General features: G+C 45.4%; 1 protein-coding gene across 6 annotated transcripts in view; it reads left to right on the top strand.

Annotated features, from left to right (window-relative positions):
• poe (E3 ubiquitin-protein ligase-like protein poe) overlaps window positions 1-24,295 on the top strand; it is a 248,224-nt gene that overhangs the window by 137,101 nt on the left and 86,828 nt on the right. For 4 of the 6 annotated variants that reach the window (XM_077649150.1, XM_077649149.1, XM_077649148.1 and 1 more), the window contains 5 exons: window positions 2,303-2,504; window positions 6,772-6,968; window positions 8,140-8,347; window positions 10,610-10,947; window positions 20,450-20,644. In XM_077649150.1, coding sequence (XP_077505276.1) covers window positions 2,303-2,504; window positions 6,772-6,968; window positions 8,140-8,347; window positions 10,610-10,947; window positions 20,450-20,644 — 1,140 coding nt within the window. The remainder of the gene's footprint in view (window positions 1-2,302; window positions 2,505-6,771; window positions 6,969-8,139; window positions 8,348-10,609; window positions 10,948-20,449; window positions 20,645-24,295) is intronic. The other 2 variants (XM_077649151.1, XM_077649147.1) reach the window with 1 other exon arrangement.

Genomic DNA, 24,295 nt, shown 5'->3' with positions numbered 1-24,295 from the left:
ACCAATCCTAAAACCCGAGTTTCTGATCAAAAACTTGAATTTTTGCAAGTGTCCGAAAGAAAGAAACCACATCAAGGTGCACTGACTTTTCCAGTAGACGTGGCGAAAAAAAGGACAAAAAAGTTATATTTGAAATTTCGAATACCCTGTAATATATTTTTTGAAAGGTAAAGAAATTCTCTATCAAATGATTGCAAAATCTCAGAATCGAATTTTTTGACAAAAGTCTCACCCCACCTTAGTCTTTCAAAAAAATTTTTATTAATGATGTCACAATTATGAAATCTTCAGGGAGCATGTATTTTTATGTGCTGATTCTATGTAATTTAATTTCGTGTAAAACTGGTGCTTGTGCGCTCATGCTATATGCTGTGTAATTTTTTTGGAGAGCTTTTAAGAAATTTTGCTGCAAGAAACTTGCTTAAATGCATGGCATTACTTTTTTGTGACATCTAGGAATGCAGTGAGGGTAAAATTATCATTCTGCCTATCATAGAACTTGAGTTATAGGGTTTTTGAGTTGCCACTCCAGAAACTGGGATGCAATCTCTTTTTCATGTTTCTGAAGTTGCTACTTCAGGACCCCATAACTCAATTTCTGAGAGGCAGGGTGATAATTCTATCCTTATTGCATTCCTTGATGTCAACAGAAACCAGTGGCATGCATTTCAGCAAGTTACTTGCAGCAAAAAGTATTGCATGCTCTCTCCAAACGACTTGCATAGCATGTTGCACAAGTGCACAAGGGCTTGTTTTACATGAAATAAAATGACATACTATTTAGAATCTGCACACAAAATTGCGTGTTCCTTGAAGATTGCACAATTGTGACTTCATTAATAAAAATTTTTTTCCAAATACCAGGGCCCTCCTTAATTAAGCATCTGTGAGGACGGAAGTTTTTGCTGTGCAGTCGTGGTATCCCCCTTAATGAAATAAAAAGATTTATCATTTTTTGCCTTCTGGATAATAATTTGCAGTGTTGGCTCAGTGGTTATGGCACTCAGCTGCTTATCCGAAAGACGCGGGTTCGGTCTTGCCTGCAGCAGGTGAATTTCGATGGAGGCGAAATTCTTGAGACCCGTGTACTGCGATGTCAGTGCACGTTAAAAAGAAATTTCCGGAGCCCTTCACTACAACGTCTCTCATAGCCTGAGTCACTTTGGGATGTTAAACCCCTTATATCAAATCAAATAATTTGCTCCTGAGAGGGATATATGCAGAGTGAACAGAAGCAAGAAAATACAAAGAACACAGGCAATAAATTCGTGGTACAGCAGGGTTCAGTCATATACAAGATATGCCAAATCCTTTGGGTGGAACATGATTGATGAACACTGCCCGTTTTCACCCCTAGCTTTAATCTGAGATGCTTCAAAAAAAATTTTTTTTTGCTTTTTGGTCTTGGTATATCTTTAGAGTTTGACAAGAATCAACCTAAGAGATACATTCGCATGTCTTGTAGCATATTTTGCACGTGGTTGAGTCGTTCTTGTGCCATGATTTTTTGCTTGTGTCCATCAGTTGTGTTTCACCCGAAGAAACTAGCTTATCTATTGCTTCTACTGTATACACATCTCCTTCGTGTAGAGTGGCCCCTGACTTATTTTTTTGTGCCATTTGCGACAAAAAGTAATGGCCACTTGCACCGATAAGTCCTTGCACCTACTGCCGCTGCTGCTTTAGCCACCACAATTCGGTGCGCCGAGCATGCTGGGCTACTGCACCATCATTGCTAGTCAAGGGACTAGCATCCAGGAGCATCCTTCACTAATGCAGGATCGAACACGACTGAGCACAGCATGGGGCACGAGGCACTGAGGTGCGCGACATCAATTGTGTGATGCAATGAACCGAGCGAGCTAGTTCGCTCTTGCCTTCTCCTTTCATTCCACTGGCGAGACTCCAGTGCAAGAGCTATAGCTGAGTTTCACCCTGCTAGGGGCACTGGAGTGGTTACACGGGCACCACACCACCGCAACTTTGTCTTAAGAGGGCCATAATGTCTCATTAAAATAAACATTCTGTGATGCAGCTTAGTTGCATAGGGATCTCGTGACTGCATTCATAGTAGCATCACAGGGCGCGAAATATTGCAGATCCTTCCAAAGCAGAAAAGTTGGTCCAGTCTGCATCTTTCTCTTGCTCTTATCCGGTAGGCCTTTTATCTGAGTGCGTAGATCCCACATGTATATGCATCTCTGGCAAGTGGTACACATGGGAGGTTAGACTTCTGGCCTTGACATTAGATTTGATGGGCTTTAAAGGATGAGTTTTAAAGGTTTATGCTCTGTTTCTGCAGGACCAAGCTCTTCTAAGTTATGTACTTGAATGCCTGAACAACAGTAGCAAGGAGAAGCCGCCATTCCAAGATTTAGATGGTGAAGCCTTCTACCGGTTGGTGGCCATTGCCCGTGGGGTGGCTTGTGCTCGGCCAGCCAACCTTGTGCAGTTTGCTGAATCCCATGAAGCTGCCACTGGCCCTGCAGAAGGCGTTGATGAAAGTGAGCCGATTTTTCTCTTGCTTTATTAACCATTGCTCGTGAACTCATGAATAGGAACTTCTTCAGCTGGGGCCTTTGGCATAATTGTAGTGGCAGTAGCCTTCCCATTGGGTACTCCTTCAGTTGACAAGTTTGAAATAGTCTGCCTTTTTCTTCATAAAAAAATCCAGTGCACCTGTGATACTTTGAAAGTCAACGGATGAAACAAAAAGATGAACTAACTTTCTCTTGAATAACAGAAGTAAACTGATTATAGCAGTGTCATTTCACTGTAGTGTTGGGGGTCAGCCCAAACCACAAATAAAAAAGCTGGGGAGGTCAAATGTGGTACGCATTAAAAAGGTACATGCGTGATCATGCAAATGGTTTACTGTGGCAATCATATAGCCACAAGTTAGTAAAAAAGTTAATGAAGAAAAAATCTATTGATGGGCCACATTAGTTGCAAATTTTTGGCTTCTGTTGATTTGTTAAGATACCTATTGTGATGTGTGATTTCTGTTTTTATGCCAAAATAATGATTAAGGGGGACAAGTCTTTCAAGACCAACTTTCTTAGTTGTTTGAGTTTGATGAAAACTTCTGCGGGTGGCTAATGCTGTTAAAAAACATACCGTATAGCCTCGTGTAAGGGCCGCACCCATGTATATGCTGCACCCCGTTTTGGATTAGATAATTGAGAAAAAAAATACGGTTTTTCTTTTTTTTCAATTCTTGTATGGGGTGCACCTTCGAAATTCCCACCCGAATTTAAAAAAAAAAAGTGCAGCCCTTGCACGAGATTATCAGTAAGTGTACATCATTTTAGCATTATATGTGAAGAACTTATTCTTATGGGTGTTTGAATATTCGAAATTTCGAATACGAATCGAATGTTTGATATTTGGTTCATATTCGTAATGAGAAATTGATATTCAAGAATTTCCAAATATTCAAAAGTTTTTCGAATATTCAGCGATTGTAACCATGCCAACTTTCAAAAATTGGAACATGGAAAACCACAACATCTGGGCAAATTATCCTACTATCGAATTTAAAGTGTTGGTAAACAATACAAATGTGTCTTCTTCGCTTTCTTCGTGTGGACCAATCACATTTGGACGCAGCTAGGCTTGACCTCGTGCGAAATTTCGCAAGTGGGCTTTTCCACGTATAACACCTGATGTGAACAAGATTGCTGACCACCCATTTCAAACAATCGCAGCAAGAAAGCACGTTATTTTCCTTTGATGTTCCCGCAATGTACTTAATGCCCACACCCATGGCATTCATCTTGTCACCTTCACAGCTCTCCTAGCGTGAGCTCTGCCATCTTGTTTTTGTCAACTATGATATGCGGGAAAGCCCACTTGCGAAACGTTGCCTGAGGCTCTCGAAGCGGCGAGTTGAGATGTCACTGCAGGGCAAGTGATTGTGTAAAAATCCCGCCTATTGCATGGTGAATTGTAGCCCGCACATCTTTTAAATGGGCTTAACAACAGGCATGACAACGATAGGAGGGGTTTCTGTCGCTAAGCCAAAAAATAACCTGCCCACATAGTTTCGGTTCCGGGTATCACTGCTCACATGCGGTGACGGCAGCTGTCAGCCCAGGCATTCACCAGTCATCCGAACCCAGCTCCGCGCCACTTTCAAACGCCAACTGGTGCGTCACTGGTCACTTTGTTTTCCTTTTTAAAAGCAGTCTAGCCATTCCGGCACCAATGTGCGTTCCCCTCACTTACGTCCGCGTTGTTCTCCCAGCATACCGAAACTGCACGCTCGTCACAACCTCTTTGGTACTTGTGCAGTGGAGCCTCCTCGTAAGGCTTCACCACATTTTCGCATTTTCGGCTTTTTTTTTTTTCCAGGGGCATGGAGAATTTCATAAATCTACCTTCGAATGATCTGGGCGTTTCTTCCCGTCCCTTGAAATCAAAATGAAACAAGTTTTAGAGCCATCATGTTATTTTTAGCTGCCAGTCACATCATTTTATGGATTTCATTTTGCATGACCACATTGCAGGTTGCATACTCTTGTGCTGTCTAATCAAGTAGTGTAGACTTCTGTGCATATCATGTTTTTTAAAGCCTTTACTACAGCCAGCAAGCCATTTCGGCTCGTCGCGCACTTCAGCCGTATCCCGTATGCCGTGGCCCACGAACGACCTTGAGCTGCCGTTGTCTAGCAACGCCACAGCCGCGCTCCCAACAGATGGCACCGTCACCGCTCGCTCCACCAGATGGGCTCCACTGGGGTAGAGGGAGAGGAGGGGTCGCCTCGCAAGGGGTATATATACATGCACTTCGCCTCAGTGCACTGTAGTCGTTAGATAGAGCGCAAAAGAGGCCCAACAACGACAGAATGAAGCGAAGAAGAGACAACGCGCTCAAGAGACACCAGAAGAGCGTGCCGCACGACTCGAGAAGCGTCGTAACGAATGTGCAGCTGTATAGAAGTCGTGCCAGGTACCGGAGCGACTCTTCAACTGCGGAAGAGACCGGTTTGAGTTCTCGAGAGCGTCGGAATGAGACGCTGCGTAGACGACGTGTTGAGGAAACGAAGCTTTTGCAATTCAACTAGGGTTAACCAGAGCTAAACCACAGCTAATTTTTTATATGGTGTTGAGCCAGTCAAGCTTTGTTTATTTTAGTTGCAAAGAGCTACACTATTTTGTAAAAAAAAAGGGGGGGCAACAGCATTTGCCTGTTCATCTTTTTTTAAATATTTTTTTCTTGCTGAACAGATATTCAATAATCGATTTTATATTTGAAACCATTTTTCATCAATCCTATTCGATCCGAATTCAAAAATTTCAGTATTCTCGCACCCCTACTTATTTTTTTCAACAAATTTTTTCTCTTCTACACTTAGTGAAATGTTTAGACTCAAGAAGGCTTTCCCTCAGGACATTTCTGGAAGTTAGCTTTCCCGCATGGACATGCGTGTGCTTTGGTGCTACGTGGCGCGTGCAGACAATGATAACGCGGATTTTTCATGACTGCAACGGGCATGTAGCCTGCCAAACAGAATATGCATTCTTAGCACTTTGCGCCAGTTGTGCCCGCGTGCCAGTTGTGCCGTCACGCAGTTTGCATGTACTGTGCATCGTGCTATCATCGGCAGTTTCACGTGGTTTTCGTTGTCTGTGTGTGCACAATGGCAGCTGCAGAACGTCAGAACCTCCCCTTTTTTATGAAACTGGAAGTTATCAAGTTAGTTAAATGAGGTGAGAAGAAATCCAAAGTCTCTGCAGAATACAAGATTCCGAGAAGCACGCTGCGCACCATTTTGAACAAGACTGACGTTCAGGCTAAGGTGGAGAAAAGACCCGGCGCTCGCAGCGCCAGACGTGCACACAGCTGCGTATGAAAATGATGACGCAGCTGCATACAAATGGTTTCGCGACGTTCAATCATGGAACGTGCTCGTTTCCGGCCCCATAATCAGAAGCAAAGTACCCATGATCAGAAGCATTTGTTCTCAACAGACCTGACTTCCACGTAGGCTCTGATTGGTTTAGCGCTTTAATGAATGCCACAAAATTGTCAGCAAGGCAATCACTAGTGAGAGCCATGCTGTGGATGTCGACGCTGGGAATAGATGGATGGAAGAAGCTTTGTTGGATGAGCTCAATGAAGCTGTTGTGGGTTTTGATGGTTTGTGAAACCAGTTGATGGGGCAATCATAGGAGACTGTGTCCGCAGGCGGCGACGTTTAGACTGCAGGAGAGCTTTCGGATGAAGACATAATTGGCGGCGTTATGGATAACCAGAACACCACTGATGTGAATTGTGACGAGGACGACTTGATAGAACGTGTGCCCGCTTACTTCGACATGCTCTAAGCACTCAGCATGGTTCGTCGCTATTGTGCGTCATTAGAAGGTTGCAGTCTCAGCTTTTTGAAGTCTATCGATAACATTGAAAAATGTATTCTATCCAAGGGAATGAAGATAAAGAAACATGCAAAAATTCACGACTATTTTGCTTGGTAATTGCGTGCAGTAAGTGGCTATCATAGAAATGCATTTCTTTCCATCCATCTCAGTGCATTTATATGTTGTTAAATTTACTGCTGCTTTTATATTGGATTACACATTATACCAAACCCGTTGGCTTTTTTTTTGTGAATTAAATATATGCGGATTTGACTGAAGTTTTCTACAGTGCATTGAAATCATGGCTTCACAAATGACAGCTGTACTGGGCTTGTAAATTAACACTGACCCTGTTTCTTATTTTGTGTGAAGTCTTGTGCCATGTTGACAGAAGATTGTGTTGTGCAGTGAACAAGGAGGAGGTGCTTGAGGAACGAGGCCTACCACTCAAGGTGCACATAGCAACCAACACACTGCCACCTTCGGAGAGCAGCCATTTCCTGAGCATCCTGGCCGAGGCCTTTTGGCATCTACACCGGCAGCGTCCCCAAAACCCTGCTCTGGCTCCCATCTCTAAACATGGCCTTGTTCACATTGAAGCCACCGTTAGTTCTTCCAGTTTCTCTTTTGTGCTCTTGAGGGTGCATTCCAGCCATGTGAAGGCTGTATAGGGAGATTAAGTAGGGCAGCATGGCTGTATGCTCCCTAGTGCTGCTTGTCCTCAGATGTACAGCCACCAACCAATTTTAAGGACTTGCTGGGACCTAAAAAATTGTCCTAATAAACACTGTCTGGAAAATTTATGAACTTCAAAAACTGCCGCCACGGTGGCTTAGTGGTTATGGCGCTATGCTGCTGCCCCGAAAGACGCAGGTTCGATCCCGCCCGCGGTGGTTGAATTTTGATGGAGGTGAAATCCTAGAGGCCCATGTGTTGTGCGATGTCAGTGCACATTAAGGAACCTCAGGTGGTCGAAATTTAGAGTCCATTTCTCAGCGCAGCGATGGCTGGGTAGACCTAGAGGGCAACATGCAAGAAGCAGAAGCCTGTGACAACGAAGAGCCAGCTGATTGCAGCAGTGATGCCTGTTGTTATTGGACATCTGGGCTCTACAGAGCTGGGAATATGGTCAGGTATATGTACAGGCTTTGTCAAAAATACACAGCCCAAGGGGCTTGCTTCTGAGCCCTTTTTGCACTTCACTTTCCATCCTCAGCGACCCTAATCTCTCAAAGGCAGGATGAATTCAGTTCTCAACCTTCCCACTCTTAGGACTGCTAAATGTGCTAGAGCCTCACTGTGGGCTGCATACCCTGTGGGCTGTGTATTTCTCACAAAGGCTGTACATGTTCCTATGAAGTGCACGAGTTCAATAGTCTGAAATATCCTTGAACGCTGCATTATCGAAGTCTACAAAAATTGGTTGGCGACTGTAAAACAAACTTATAATTTCAAAGCATATTAACCGTCGAGCTCCTTCCAAAGGTGAGCACTACATAGTTAATTTTTTTTGCCTGAATCATGCATGTGATGTGAATCATGCTTTTTTTTTGTTGCCAGAAGTATTCAAAAATTTGCTTCAAATTTTTTTCAAACAAAAGACTACTATTTGCACAGGCCTGCTAACAAGACTTACAAGTTGGCTTTTATTTTTTACCCATGTACAACCCCTGCTCCCCAACCCTAACCTTTAGGCCAACAAGCCATCCTTTATAAATAGTGTCATCGTCATTTCACATTATTGACCCTATTGCTTTACACTTTTTCTGTGATTAGGTGCAAGCCTTGGTGGAGGTCATGTATGCCTTTGTGGCCTTGGACATGGAAAATGTGGGGCTGGTGGCGAAGCTGTTTGCCCGGCTGTTGCTGTGTGAAGACACAGTCGTAAGCTTTGCTGCCAAGCAGGCCATCATTCGTGTGCTGCGACCCAAGACACGCAAGCGCAAGGTTTTTATTCCTCGCACTGCCCTGTGCAGCACCCCTGGTAAGTTCTGTACTGCGCGACATATTCCTACCATGTGCCAACTAATTGAGGGAACTCATCAGTAGCTGGCCACAAGGGTCAGCTCCTCCAGCACAGTCTGTGTATGGGGCAAGGGGGCACAGGCAGTTTCACCACACATCAGGGCATGATGCCACATGCCGCAAATGACAGCCCCTAGGCGCTATATTGGATAGTTAAAAGCCACATGCAAACAAGGAAATGAGGTTTAAAGGAGCCTTATGGCATGCATGCATACAAAAGCACTGATGCTTACCACCTTGTTATAAGAGCTGGCCCTGCCCCACCATTCCATTCATTGATGCAGAAGTAGCATCACTTTTCAACAAACTTTCTTTACCCCAGAAGATGTCCCGAAGACAGTTTAAATGCTAGGGAAAAAGAAATGACGCATTTAACAACTTAGATTTTATGTACCACCTCGTCTGGTTTCATTCAATTTTCTGTGCGGAAAAAAAGCAGATATCCTCATTTAGTCATTAAAGGGACACTGAGAACAAGTTGAAGTTGGCCTGTATCGATAGATCACCGCACTCTAACGACAGACACTGCTGTCACTGAAAATGGAGCATTTACCGTATTACTTGCATAATCGCACTTTTTTTCTCAAGAAATTGACTCAGATTTAGGGGTGCGATCATTACTTGGAGTAAATTTTCCACAAAAAATTTTTGAGCATCGAAAATGCAAACAAGTTGCAGGTCAGACTTCTTACGATAGCTATCACGATCATAACGAAAAATAAAAGTTGAGTAAGGCTTACCTTTGTAATAAACGCACACATTGCACAGGCAGCACATGAACTACACATTGCTGTTTTATTTTTGCTTATTCAAAAATTTATTCAGAGCCTGAATCCTCACTGTCGTTGACGGTCGTTGCTGCACGATTCATTGTCTGAAACGGCAGTGTCATCGCTGGGGGCAACGAAAGTCGTCTTCCGTTCCATCCAGAGCGTTGGATATGCCAGTTTTCTTAAAACTCATGGCCACTACCTGGTCAGGGATACCGCTGCACGCTTCGACAATCTACGAGCAAACCACCTCCACGGACGGTCTGCTGTTTTTGCGGCTCGGCGTCAAATCATGTTCACCCGCCTCTTCAACGTGAGGAAACTTGCCCGTTTTTGGTCTGCAGAAAGCCCGGCCAGTTTTGTTCATAGCTATCAGCTTCTTACGCTACTTTTTCCAATACCGTATTCGAATTTCGTCGACGCTGAAATGTCTGACGGCAGCACGATTGGAATGCTCCAGTGCCTATTCAATAGCCTTGAGCTTGAACGCGGCCGTGAAACTTGCATACCGCCCCATGGTGAAATGGCATCGATCACAAAGCAGTCCGCAGACTTTCAAAATGACGTACACAAGCTTTCACAAAGCATGGAGAAGGAAAGAAACTCCATTTTTATGCTAGTTTTTATATTATTTTTGTCAAGAATTATGGGAACGCGTTTGCTGCGGGATGACTGCTGGTCAACCAACACGCGGCTGCCACTGTAGCAGTGCGGGACATCAAAACAAAAATGGTGGCTGACAGAGCAAGCCCGAACATAGCACGTCAAGTTCGGGGTGCAATCATTACGCGAGTGCGATCATTGTGCGAGTAAATACGGTATAAGCTCCAAAAAGCCAAGAAATGAAATACAGATGTCATCAGCACCCGCCGATTTTGTAAGTAAACTGTAATGCGTGGATCCCAGAGGCAAGGCTACACCACCATTCACTCCAAAACGGTGATTGCTGAGTCTTTTTCAGTGTATACATCACAAGTTTGAGTCAAGTGGCATGAAAACTTTTAAATTCAGTTTTCTCAGCAATAAATATCTCTTGACGGACGGCAGCATGGCCAGGAAGAGCCACAGGATCAATTTGTACTAAGAATGAAAATTGAATGGCGTTGTCCTCAGTGTCCCTTGGATGTCATGCGTGATTCTTTTAATGTACAGCAAGACCTTTTCATCTGTGTCGATCTCATAATACATTTCAGTCAGTGGTTAGTCTCTCTAATGGCTTTAGTACTTGCTTCTCAGGTGAAATGTCGTTTCACAGGTCTGCCCACATCATGCCTCATGTTAGTTTTTCATGGGAAGCATAGTCCTGTTTTTAGGTTGTGCTGTCGTCTTGTATGACGCCTTGTGTAATTAGCTCCTCTGCTCACTGAGAAGCACATGCACAGGGGCTAATACAAACACCAATGCTCTGCATTGGCTCAACACTAGAGCATCCATTGGTGCACACTGTGCAGGTGAGGTGGGCACTGACCATGCAGATGGTGGCAAGGCATCAACCTCGGGGGCAACGGGTGTGTCGCAGTCCCTGTCAACCACCTCACAGCCACTGGTGTCCATGCCAGGAAGCTCATCATCGACATTGGCTGGCTTCGACGTGCAGGCTCAGGCCTCACTTGAATCCCAGCCAGATGTGGAGTCTCACTTTGAGATGCTTGAGAGCATGGATGCTGTTGTTCTTTTGGGAGGAGCTGGTGGTGCTGGGGCCGGCGGGGCCTTTCCACCACTGCTGGACATACCACCTGATGCTGATGATGAAACCATGGTGGAACTGGCCATTGCCCTCAGCCTCCAAGTATGTTGCTCTTTGTTAATGACTTTTCTGTTGTTGTAACGGTGTGTGAACATTCAAAATTACAAGCACATCTAGTAGAGTTGCATTAATTGACTCAATTAATTCACACTTCCAGATAATTCAAACAGATTTCAAGTTTGTTTGGCTGGCTATATTTTCAATGCATTTTAAAGGTGCCGAATTGATGTCATGATTTCGCTTAATGCAAACATTTTGACATGCTCTAACGCTCCAGGCGCATGAAAGCTCAGAGGCCGAGGTTAGATATGTTCAGATGTCGTACCTCAATGCAGCAAGCAATCGTTCAAATATTCCTCTGCAAGCCTGAATTGTGTGGCACATTGTTGCCCATGCCAGCTCTGAAGTGTGCACAACTTCAGGCATGATGATGATTGGAGAACTCCTATTGCCACAGTTTAATTTTCTGGGTTTAGCTACTAGCCTGGGGCAATAGCGGCTGTTGGCTACGTATCAGTCTCGGGACGCTGGTGTTATCTCTTTTTTTTTTTTTTTAGTCATTATGGTGCCAGTGTGCATTCCCCTCACTTCTGTCAGTGTCGTCCTTCCTGTGCGCTGAAATTATGGGCTCATCATGAGCTCTTTGCTGTTTGTGTGATGAAGCTGCTTCACATGGACTCTGCCACTTGTGAAGAGGCTCCACTGCTACCATGTCACACTGTAAAAGAGTCCGTGGCACTTGCCATTTTGGAGCAGTTCTGCTTCGACACTGCCGACAGATTGCACGTAATGAAGCATTGAGGGAACTGCGAAAAATGTTCGTTGCCATGCAGTTTTAACTCGGAAGCAGATGACCATTGCCCAGTTTTTCACTGAGAAAAATATATTTGCATGCATAGATATTCATAAAGTAAATCATATTAAGGTGCACTTCTCTGGTTCTTTGAAGTTTGACTGAATGTCTTCTTTAATTTGTGAGTGGTATTTGCTGTTTGATTCTATTCTCACCGCAATTTTGTAGTAATTTAAAGCACTTTAATTCTTTAAAACTTGAAAACTTTAAAACTTGAAAACTAAGAATTTTCTTATGCTCCAAAACTCTTCATCCAATGTGGCATTTCTTGGCAGTGCACTCTAGTTCATACTACAGGGGCTTACACTTAGGTGAGAGGAGCTCTCATACTCACCACTCCAAAAGATAGGATTTCATAGATCCTACAGGAGCCCCACTAGGCAGCTTACAAGCAAGCCCCCCTTGGGCTCTTTACTTTTGACAAAGGCTGTATGCCTATTACAGTCAAACCTCGTTAATGGCCACCAGTAACTTAGAAACTCTGATACTTTGGCCTTCCTGCTCCCTACGATCAAAAATGTACACAAGCCAATAATACCATACACTCATTAATTCGAAGTGAAATCGTGCACGCGCCGGTTAATTTGGACTGAAGACATGCCAGGAATGGCGTTGAAGTCAGCTTTCAAGACACGCATTGCTACTGTCATCACCTGGAACCCAGTGCCGGCCCGGAAACCATTCTCCACTGTGAAACCGGAAACTGACGAGGGGCAGTACTGTTACAGTAAAACCTCGTTTATTTGGCTCCTGTTAATTCAGAAATTCGGACTGCCACCAAAGCCACGCCAAACACCCATGTAAGTCTATGGCATTGGAAGCTTGTTTATTTGGACGCCGCGGGGCTCACATCAGTCAGCTTGGACAGGCCTCTGAAGGGGTGCCATGTCGAGATGTGACATGTTCGACAGGCGATCGTCTAGATATTTATCCACAGGTCTGAATTGCAGCATTACGATCAGCAGGTTCCCGCCGATAGGCCGAGAGAGAGCCCGGCTGCTTAGTTTTCGGTTTCGGATCTTCATCGCCAGTGTCACCAGCTTGCAGTAGTGGCAGCTATCGGCTGTGCATATCAGTGAGCCAGCCAAGCCGCACACCATTTGGTACGATTGCCTTGATATTTTTTGTTTGTTTTTAAACTGCGTCTTGCAGCTCCAGCCCCATTGCGCACTTCCCTGATTTCCATCTGCATGATACAGTAGAATCTCGTTACAACGAACTTCACGGGACCGCCGAATTTAAATCGTTATTTTGAAATATCGTAGTACTGAAAAACCATTATTTTCATGTCACTAATGCATCACAAGAACTAAAATTACGTACCTTTGCAGCAGATTTACATGTTGGTAAGTAAATAATAAACGATAACGCTGGGCACAGTTTAACTACAATTTATTGCTTGAAGAAGTCTGTTATCTTCTGGCGAGTAGACGACAAGCGCTGCAGGACGAACGCCTCCACATCCTCGACCTTCCTGTGCACGTCATCGGGGACATCTTTGCAGCGCCCGAGGAATGATCGGGTCTTCTCTAGAAAGACTAGGACATCCGAGCCGGAAACAATCTCTTCCTCTTCGTGCGCTGATCCAGTGTCGGTATCGTCTTCGTCGCTACTACATTCTTCTTGCTCACGCACTTGATTCACGATGTCTTCGGTGGTGAGCTCCGCGGATGTAGCCGCCGCGCTGTCGCTATCCACATAATTCGAAAGTCGCTGTCCACGGTAGTTGCCCAGCCGCAGACGTTTTCTTGAGGGAGCCAGCTGCGACTCTCGATGTAGTTTTATGATCTTGTCCCGATCTTTGAGCATCGTTGCCATTGTTGACGGTGTAATGTCAAGCTCCCTGCACAAGTCCGCTTGCTTTTTTCCAGCAGCTGCGACAGAATGTCCGCTTTTTCTTTAAGCGAAAACTGGCGTCGCTTCTTTTTAACGCGGGGGCCAGGAGAACTCATTGTCAGCAAAGCTAATGCACAACACAATCACAGCGCCGATAACTTTGCAGATCCTAACGTTCGCTGTCAACGTGGTGACACTGCGCTGAATAGGCTTAAGACTACTGCGCAGTGTGAGACCACACGCTGGATGGATGATAATGGCCCTACCCTTTGTATCGGGCGGCAGCGTGCGCCGCCTAGCCTATATTCATTCAACGCGACACTCGCGTGATGGCGATACCGCTGGGGCTGTATCCGTTGCAACGAGTTCCCCAGCGCATAGCTGATGCTTCGGATGATGATGACAGGTGTCAGCTTCAGGGATTTGGTACGGAACTTTGACGGAACTTCGTAATAACGAAGCGTCTTGCGACGAATGCGAGATTAAATTACATACGTTACTCTGAAATATTCGGTAATTTGAAATTCGTGGTACTGAAAGTTTTTTACATTGAAAGTATAGGCATTTTGGCGGGGATTTAAAAAAATTCCTAAATCTGAAAATTTCGTTAATCTGATGTTCGTAGTAACGAGATTTTACTGTATTTCCATTCTTACAACACGCTGAAACTGAATGCTCTTCACGTGCTGTTCGCCGTTTGTGCAGTGAACCCTTCTCATGTGTGACCTCACACACGAAGAAGCTCCAGCACTACTGTTTTGAACACTGAAAAAAGCTGTAGTGAATCTTATTATTGTGAAGCAGTTATGCTTCTGCCACTGCTGATAGCGTGCACGAATTGTAACATTTGATGGAACTGCGAGAAATTGCTGTTGTTGTGCAGTTTTCATGTTAAAAGAAGACAACAATTGCCCAGGTTCTCACAAAATAAATTTCGCTTTCACGCAAACAGTTTTTGGCAGATTTGGGGGCCCATTCGACATTCGGATAATTGGACATTTTTTCCACTCCCTTGAAATTTGAATTAATGAGGTTTTACTGTATTGCAACAAAAATTTTACGGGACGTGTGTTCTCATACAAAAGTTTAAAGTAGCAATGTGTCGTGACCCAGTCACATGTATTGTTGCCAGCAAATATAGCATGCACATTCCCTCATACCGGGACACGTTTCAGGTGACTGGATTATTTGACTATGCCAAAATAAGTTTTTTTTTCTTGTAGCAATAGCTACATTACAGTAGCTTTTCGAGCCTTCAGCGTGGCGGCGCCGCCATGCTGTCACGTGGTTGGTCACGTGATGCGGAGCAGCTGCCGGCACCGCGGCGCTGTGGCTGATCACATGGTTAGTCATGTGGTTGGTCATGTGACCAAGTTCCACTTAGCTAGCTGTAGCTGTTGTGTCACTCCAGGTTTAACCAGAGCTAAACCACCGCCAATTTTTTTGCACACTCACATTGCACAAACCTTGGATCACGATAGTACCTCATCTGCCTTATCTGGCCCCACCAGAACAGAGAGGTTGACAGCCATTGTGAGCTGTCACTGATTTAGGCTTGGCCATTCCGTAGCCACAGATTGGAAGTGCAGTATAGGAACATCAAGCACATATTTTAGTTAGCACCATGACTCATTTGGTAGGTGGGTGTGGACATGCCAGAGAAGAAAGCAGTGGTGTGCTAGTGCTTGTGTTGCAGCCATGCATTGTTTTCAACAGCGTGATAAATGGCACAGCATGAATGGAATTGGAGCATGTGGCACGTCACCTCATACCATTCAGTGGCAGAACCTCTGCACGAGTGGGTGTGTGCTCCCTCATGTTGCTACAACTGCCTTCATCCTAAGTGACTTGTGCTTCCTGGAATCTAGAATCTACTATTTTTAAGCCATAAGGGACAAGATGCAACAAAGCTAACCTATATTGCTGTATCTTGGTACAGGGTTGCCCTTTTTCATGTGCTGCACAGTGTCTTGTCGTGCGCTTATGCTTTTGTGCTGGTAGCTGTGCATGCTTGCCTCCAGACCAAACAAAATTCACTCCCCATTCCCCATAAAGCGGCGCAGGGAGTTGGGTGAAACCAAGATGAAACGATGAAGCATGCAGCCTGTGCTTGGCCATCGGGCATCATGAAGTAATGCGGAAGGGGCATTACCTCACTGTTGCCATAGCTGCCACACTGCATCCACATCATTTATAATGTGTTTCGCTTCGTGTTCAGGCCACTGCACTCCACCCCTTTGACAGCAACTCCTGAAGTCGCTCCTTTAACTAGGAGTGGCCATACCAACAACTAGCATGTTGAATTAATACCTTTATTCCGTATCTAGAGGAATTGTGACAAGCAAAAAAGCATATCTGCTTGCAGAACATGTTGAGCAGCTTGCATTCTTTCATAACGTCCGGCAAGCTCATTTGTAGTATTTACTGTGGTATTACTGCTTTTCGCCAAGCCATGCTAATGTGAAAATGCAGAAGTAAAATACTTGCTGCACAATAGAGTAAACGCTCATTTACTCACTTGTATAAGCAGTGCGGGTTTCAAGATAGTTACGTCGTTGTGTACCATACTTACCCGATTCTAACGCGCACCCAATTTTCATAGTCAACAAGAAAAAAAAAAAAAACTTACATCCCCAATTCTAACGCTCACAAATTATTTGTGATCAAGAAAAACGAAAAACTTGTGCGCAAGGAAGAGGAGATTTATTGCCGAACTTCACTGTTCATCGCTCTCGGACAACTCCTTGTCGCTTTCGACCGACCACAACATATCATCCTCGGTGCCATCCAGCGCATTTGCGATGCCACACTTTTTGAATGAGCGTTCCACCATGGCCGATGGGATTGTGGCCCATGCCTCGGATGCCCAGCCAGCGAGCGTCTCCAAGGGCGCACGCTTCATCCTTTTGTTCAGTGTGAACGGCTGGGTGCTAAGCCACTCATTGTACAGCACACGAACCCGATTCTTCACTGGCTTGTTCAAGCACACGTCAAGTGGTTGAAGCTGCGCCGTCATGCCTCCGGATATAACGACGAGGTCAGTATTGCACGCAGCGAGCTTGTCTTTAACGCGCTGGTCAAGATGGTACTTGAACGCGTCGAGAACGAGCATAGCGCGAAGCCTAAGGTTGGCCCCGGGCCTTTTGCACCACACGCAATCGATCCAGTTCACGACCATGTCGGTGTCCATCCAGTCATTCTCATTTGCTCGGACGATGACTCCTGGTGGAAAATTCACTGCCTTCGGAAGCGTCTTTCGTTTAAAAATGAGGAACGTCGGCAACTTGCGGCCATCGGCAGTGCAGCAGAGCATCACAGTTACTCGCGTCTTCTCATTGCCTGGCGACAGCACATGCTCTTGCTTGGCCCCCTTCACTTCAACAGTCGTGTTGACAGGCATGTCAAAGTACAGCGGCGTTTGGTCTGCGTAGGCGATTTGTCCCAGCTTTTAGCTTTGGGGGCCTTAACGAAATCACATATCTCTGAAAAGCACAAAGCTTCTCCTCAAAGGCTTCTGGCAATTTCTGACATATGCCAGTCCGCCGCCGAAGAGAAAAGCCTTTCCTTTTCATGAATTTTGATATCCAGTTTCTACTGCCCTTAAACTCGCTCGTGGACAAACCGCGATGTCTAGCCAGCTCCAGCACTTTTACTTTGAGCATTTTAGTTGTGACCGGCATGTGGTCCTCAGAGTTTTTTGACGAAAGCCACTACTGCATCCTCAATTTTAGGGAATTAACCTTTCTGGGGGTTGTTGAACCCTTTGCCGGTAGACTACTGAGGAAGATGCGGTCTTTCTGCTTTCTCCAGTCCCGAACACGTTTCCGGCACGCAGTAAGCACGTGCGGCGGCTCTGTTGCCGTCGGTCTCTGCACACAAGATGACCTTTTTCTTAAAGCCGGCCTCGTAGTGGAAGCGGTGGGCCTTTGGTGCAGTCCCTCCCATCCCAGCCAGGAAGCGCGTAGACACAACGTTTGCAGTGCTGTTACACAAAACGAATCCAGACTCTCAGCTTCAACGAGCGTTGCTGCTGACACAGACAAAAACAAACAGCTTCGGCGCCATCTTGAAATAGCAATGACAATGGGTGGGACGAAATTCGCGCTGTTTCGGTTTGTATCAGGTTCTAACATGCATGCTACTTTAGGGTTTATATTTTCGGAAAAAAGGTGCGCATTAGAATTGGATAAGTACGGTAAGCTTTGTGTGGCACTTTATTTCACAACGCGAATTCTACTCCTCATACTGAGCATTTATGTAGTAAAAGGAGCCTAGTGTACAGTTTCCGACCAATTTTTTGTACTCTGCAGGACCCGAAAAATGGTAGGAGTAATCGAATAGTCAGTTTCACACCGCAGATGGCTGAGCAGGTGCCTTTAGCCTCTTGCTTCTTTTCCATGGATAAAGGCATTGCTTGAGCCATGGTAGAGATGGTAGTCACCACTGCCACTATCACATTATTGATACAGTTGTGGACTAAAACTTCACATGCACCTTTGTGTTGCCCCAGCTTTCTTTGTCAAGTCATGTTTATTTCCCAGGTAGAGTTTTCATGCAGTTACAGCTTTCATCTGGTCACATAATCATCAGCTCCGACAGACACACACCATCACACACCGTGCACACCCGACACATCCCGCTTCTCTCATCCAGCTTGCCACATACTTCCCACACTGTTCCACGCTGCCCGCACACCATGCCCTCTTTTGGCAGTCCCCTCGAAACTCCTGTCCCAGAGTCCAGTGACCTGTACCAGGCCCTTACAGGTGTCAAAACTGGCACAAAGTTCAGAACAGTGCAGAGTAGTGGCAAGAGGCATGCATTCCAGCACACCAGAACAGAATTGTTCATTAGTTTGTGGCAAGATCTGTGGGCTGTACAGACTGCTGGCTCATGGCTTCTTTTTCAATTTGTCGTGGGCCAGATTCTGAGACATACAAATTCTATTGTGAAAACCTTTTGAGATAACCAGTGACAAAACACTGTACCTACTGGAGTTTGTTTTGCAATGCTCAAAACTTTAAATTCTACTGATATTTCAAGATTAGTGAGGTCGAGTTAACTTAAGTAGGCATGTGCGAATAGTGAGTTTTCAACTCGAAGTGAATAGTTTTGTTTGAATACTTGCATAGCTAATATTTTCAAATTAAAGCGAATAGTTTGCGATTGGAAATTTAGCGGGGAAAAAAATGAAGCAATTCATTAGAGCTGGGTAGCATACGCCAAAAGACGAGGTTCACAGAATTCGCTTAGGCAACTGAAATAAAAAGCCAAGCAATAAAATGCTTTCATACTTGCGCTAGTTAATGGTCAATCTTCAGCGAGTCAGATTGCACTAAGCGTCATAGCCTCGGGCACTTACCATGTGATTTGTTACATGCTGTTAACCTTAAATAAAAATATTGCTAACCGATTTTTCGCACACTGAAATTTCGAGCATTATTCACACTCCATGCGGCACTGGGTCACGCGTCACATATAGTTCAGTGTACAACCATGGCTGAAATTCCAGACGCGTCGCATCTGATGCTGCAATTTCTCCGACCTCATTTGCGCAGCACACAGTTATGTGACCACACTGCACACAGATGATCACGCGTTTGTACCACTGCCAGAATATGCTATGGCCGTTACATCGGCTGTTAGGCGATAGTCGAGAGATATCGGCGAATGCACCATCGGCTGTTAGGCGATAGTCGAGAGATATCGGCGAATGCACCACACACGTGCTGGAAGTGAAACGGGGCCACGGCATCCCATCATATACCAATTAGGGGACCTGGTACCAGAGATTTCTGGGGCGAGTCCTTGTGTAGACCAACCTTGCAACATTCTGCATTGCGGTGCTCCGGACTGAAACACGTCGTCGACATGGACCAGCATGAGGCGCAAGCAGATGCGAGCAGGCCCTCTTCCCCGCACACATACGCCGTTGTGCATAGGTACAGGGTGCACCTACCCTTGGAGACAGCAGGTTTAAGGTACTCTTCTGAGGCGAGCACTTTCGTCTTAATATGCAAAAAGGGAGTGGGCGCAGGGAAGGTGTACCGCTATGCCGAGATCACGAGCTCAAGAAGATGACAGTGCTCTTCGATGCGAAGATTGCACCTGCGAGAGTGCAAGTTTTCTCATTACGGTGCCTAAAGTAACTGGCATTTCGCCTCTCATCTAATTTTAACTGTCAAAGGGCGGGAACAAGTAAGGTATTTCCGGCTTCGAATTTGGTGTCCACCGACACCACAAATATAAAATATAGCGCCAACGGAGCGCTTGCCTCATTCACATTGGTAGTTCTGTATTCTTGTCTTGTTCGTCATCTTCATCTTTCAGGACCTCTGTGCAGTAAGTGCAGTGCAGCTCCCAACGCGACGTGTTCGATTTCGCATCTGGGCTCTGTCCCATCACGCGCGCTCCTCGGTGGCATGTCAAACCATGCAGCCGTCAAAGGCAGAGTTTGCGGATGCATCCGCCGTGCCGTATGCATGGCGCATGCCGATATCTAGAGTGGTGCGATTGCGCTAAAGTGCCAGTGTGTGCATAAGGCTATTGACTGCTTCTCCCAGAAGCTTATACTTGAATTCTTGAACTTTGAACTACTTTAAAAATATTAGAAGTTTTCAAATATTGCTATTCGCTTCGATATTCAAAACATCGAATATTCACAGAACCCTAAACAAGAGTGTACTGTAAATCTGTTTCTTTTTATTGCTTCATTTTGTGGAGAAAGTGTACCATCTTAAATTTATGGTAAAGGTATTTGTGTTTGAAAATATTCATTGCACGAATTTGATATCCTCACACCTCTAGTATGTTGTGGTTATTGTATGTTTTCTTCTTTGCTCTTTCCGTGCCCAGGACCAACCTGGCCAGTCGGAGGATCTGCATCTGGGTGCTCTGGGTAGCGCTGGATCACAAGGTCCAAGCCAGCGGGCCTCTTCTCTTGAAGGTGGACATTATTCAGACACGACAGCGTCAGCTGGTGCCAGTGACGATGAAGGAAGCACAGCTGCCACAGACGGCTCCACACTGCGCACGTCACCTGCTGAACAGGTTCGAGCTGCCAACAGGCTGAGTAGGAAATATTAAGACATGCGAATTGCAAAAATACCTTTCTTGAAGAGCATATGCGCTTCAGTAGGGAAAAATACGAGTACCAGAATGTGGTATTAGTGTTCACATTTGTACGGTTGAACCTCATTGTAACGAAGAGGTAAAAAATAATGAAATTGTTTGATATAGCCAAAATTCATAACATAAAAATTCGTTAGAGACGCAAACAAGAGACATTACTAGTGAGCAGCGAGAGACCTTTTCAAGTTTTAATACTGTTTCTGGGGCACTTGCAACGACTCCACCACTATTGCACAGCGGCAGCAGGGCAAATGCTAGCTAGGGTGGCTTCTCCGCATTACAGCAGTGACACACACACATGCACGCACGTACACGCACACACTACCTTGAGCTTGGCTCATGATGGCCTTAGATGCCTATGTGCCATAAAACCCAACACACAGACATGCACACGCACACACGCACGCACACTCAAAGTACACCAAACTGAAAACTACTGCTGTTTTCACCACCTCGGCTCAAACCACCTTGAGTTGGGCAGCCACACCACAGGATGGATAATGCAAGGCTACAGCCATCTGCGCTGCTGCTTCCAGTGCACTGTTGAGGGGTGTGAAGGGAGTGAACGCTTGCCGACTACCTGGCTATCCACCTTCCTCGTTGATATATCTTCTGTGGTGCTATTCGTGTGCAAGATAAAATTAAACTATAGCATGAATACTAGCTGCACCTTCAGCCACTTGGTGTAGTACAGTGAAGCCTGCCACCTGCCGTCCTGCCTGAAGTGCATATCGCCTAGTGCTGTGGAGTTCAGTATCGCTGTTTTATGCACAGGTGTGATCAATAAGTAAAGTAAAAAGTGTTCAGAAGATTTTGGAAAAGTTTAATGTATCCAATAATTCGTTAGATTCGTATTGAATATATCAAAGTTCAAATGTAAGCACGTACAGGTGTGGCCAAAATAATATGAAGCATTACTTTGGCTTTTGAACTTTTCTCACACATTCTGTACGAGAAATACGGCAGTTTCTTTGGGTTATACGTAATCGCACCAGCGGCATCTGGTGGCATATGTGCTAATTACTCCTTATCGCAAGTGTGAGTGCCAAAGTCTGCTTCGTACTATTATGGCTGTGATTGTACAGTCTTTGCCAAAAGTAACCAGGCTGCCCTTACTGCTTCGCTTGACAGCGAAGGTGCAGATTCACATCACACAGATTATCTTCACAACTGACGAATACTACAAGCAACCGTTGCATAACTGCCTCGCCACCAACCAGTTTCCTTTTTTTTTTTCGGTCATGGCATTCTGGTTGCATCTGGAAAAGACTACATTGCTTTTCAGTATGAAATGGTTGACTGAGCATGTGGCCACAAAATACTTGCGTGCGAATGCACTGAGCTCAAAGGATGCGGTTTGCAAAGTGTTATCTGTAACAGTTCCCACAGCATGTCTTCTGCTGCTCCTGCTGAGACACGCTCAGCCCCCAATGAATATTTGCCCCAAGCTTCATGGTTCAGCACTTTGTCAATTGTTTCTGCAAGGTTCCTTGTGGATTAGTTCTACAGTCTTGCAGCATTGGCCATGTTGCAGGATGACCACCAAAAGGTGTTGCCAGGAACTGTTGCTGGGAACAAGAACGATAATTTCAATGGCCCAGCCAAGAAAAACTACAAAGCAAAAAATTGCAACACCTAAGCTACTGCAGTAAATAAAAAATTTACTGAAAAGCTCTCCCTGAGGCAGCATTCCTCCTGTTCCTTGTGCCGTTTGACTTTGCGAGCACGTTGTTCATTCATTAATGTATGTTTAGCGGGCGACGGCTGTGTCAACAGTTCACGCATGGCCAAAGGAGCAGGCAGCTAGTCTTCTCTCTTACACTTGCAATACCCCCGAACATATGCTGTGTTCATCTAGTGACAATGTTAGGTTTCACTGCAAAGCCTTTCACTTCATGTACAACTTAATTTCACCGTTGCCATGTTTCTTCTAATGAGTAGACCACATCACTGCTGCATTCTATGGCTGATCTAACAGTCCCGCATATGCCATGCGTGCTGCACGCCAAATGCAACTTCCACTTAGAGCCACAAAGAAGATGAAGCAGCTGTTAGTGCGTGAAGTGCACGGTCCCTAGTCTCATGACCTTGCTTCAACACCATCGCTCTGAGCCGCAAAAACAGAGGCCATGGACGCATGAATAACGCTCGTTCTGCATCGCAGCTGTGCAGTTGTTCAGGGGTCAGTGACGCCCATCATGGCTTAGCTCCCTATAACAGCTTTCTGCAGCGCACAAATTAACCGTACACAACACAACTCTACCACAAGACAAAATAAATAGAACTGTTTTACATCTTTCAAACCGTTTCTACAGACTTCTTTAACTATCAATATCGCAAGATTATCCTCGGTGAGTCTTCTGTGGTGTACCGGAATTGTGCAGGAGTGTCTAAAATTTTTCAAAGCTGTTTCTCTTTCGGTGTTAGCAGTGCAGGGCCACACAAAACTAGCTGGGGCCTGGCTTTCCTCTCCATAGCATACAAGGGACACTGTTTGCTGATTCATTGCCACAGCACAGAGAAGGCTCCAGGGGCAAAATTATGGTGCCCTCCCATTCTGAAAACAGTCTCAAAGCAGTCCAAAGGCCCGCTCCTATTGGTCGGCCCTGATCACAGTCTGGGCATGGTAAAAAGCTGAACATCAAGAACGGGGCTTTGAGACTGTTTTGAGACTGTCTTCAGATCGAGAGCGTTCTGTTATTCGTGTCCAGATGTGAAATCAACATATGGGTTTATTCTTCTTTTGCTGAACTATTTACGATACATACTAGTGCTGTGCAGTTGTTGCATCCTGCTTGTAGGAGCTCCCGGTAAGGCTGCTAAAGGGCAAGTGCCCACAGGCAGGGCCATTCAAAATGGACTCTTTGCAAAGCTGGATGCACCACAGTGGTCCAACATGTTTGACCTGGTTGGAGCCACCATGGAGAATACATGTGCACAGTGACACATCATGCTTCGCCGTAGCATGGAATAGGAGGGGCTTTCTCACACCTTTCTCATACTCGTGCGTGGCAGGGGAGCAAGGGGAGGGGTGTCGGAAGTAATGGCATAAGCTGTCATGTGATGTCACAGGCCAAGTTGGCAACCCCGGGGGCTATGTCGGTTCCACTCCTTTCTGTCAAAGGTAAAGCATCCCAAAGTCAAACTACATATTCAGCTAATGCAGCCAGTGCAACCAGCTTGCCTCACAACGTTTTGAGCAGAGATTTAGCCACCTTAACTCAACATAGATGATGTGTAGGGCCGTATGAAGGGAGCTCGGTCATGTCACTCTGCTTGTGGCCTGTCGGTCATTGGTCTGCAAGTAACTGTTAAGGTCAATTGGGAGTAAGTGAGAATATATAGGTCATTAGTAGATGATGGTCCACTGATTGCCTGGCGAGTTGAAGGCAGTTTACTGCTACAACTGGAGATATGGCTTACTATACTCGCAGGCAAGAGCTTCCAGTGGTACCAAAAGGATCGTGAGACACACAGAGGAGATGGAGGTGTAAGCTCTGTGTGATGAATTAATTGCACTCCATCGCCAGTCTGGCGTATTGCAGGATACTTGTTGATGATATTGCAATA

This window comes from Amblyomma americanum, chromosome 1 (assembly GCF_052857255.1).
Source record: "Amblyomma americanum isolate KBUSLIRL-KWMA chromosome 1, ASM5285725v1, whole genome shotgun sequence".
Lineage (NCBI taxonomy): Eukaryota > Metazoa > Arthropoda > Arachnida > Ixodida > Ixodidae > Amblyomma > Amblyomma americanum.
The sequence above is the reverse complement of the archived record's forward strand: the minus strand, read 5'-3'. Positions and strand labels throughout refer to the sequence as shown.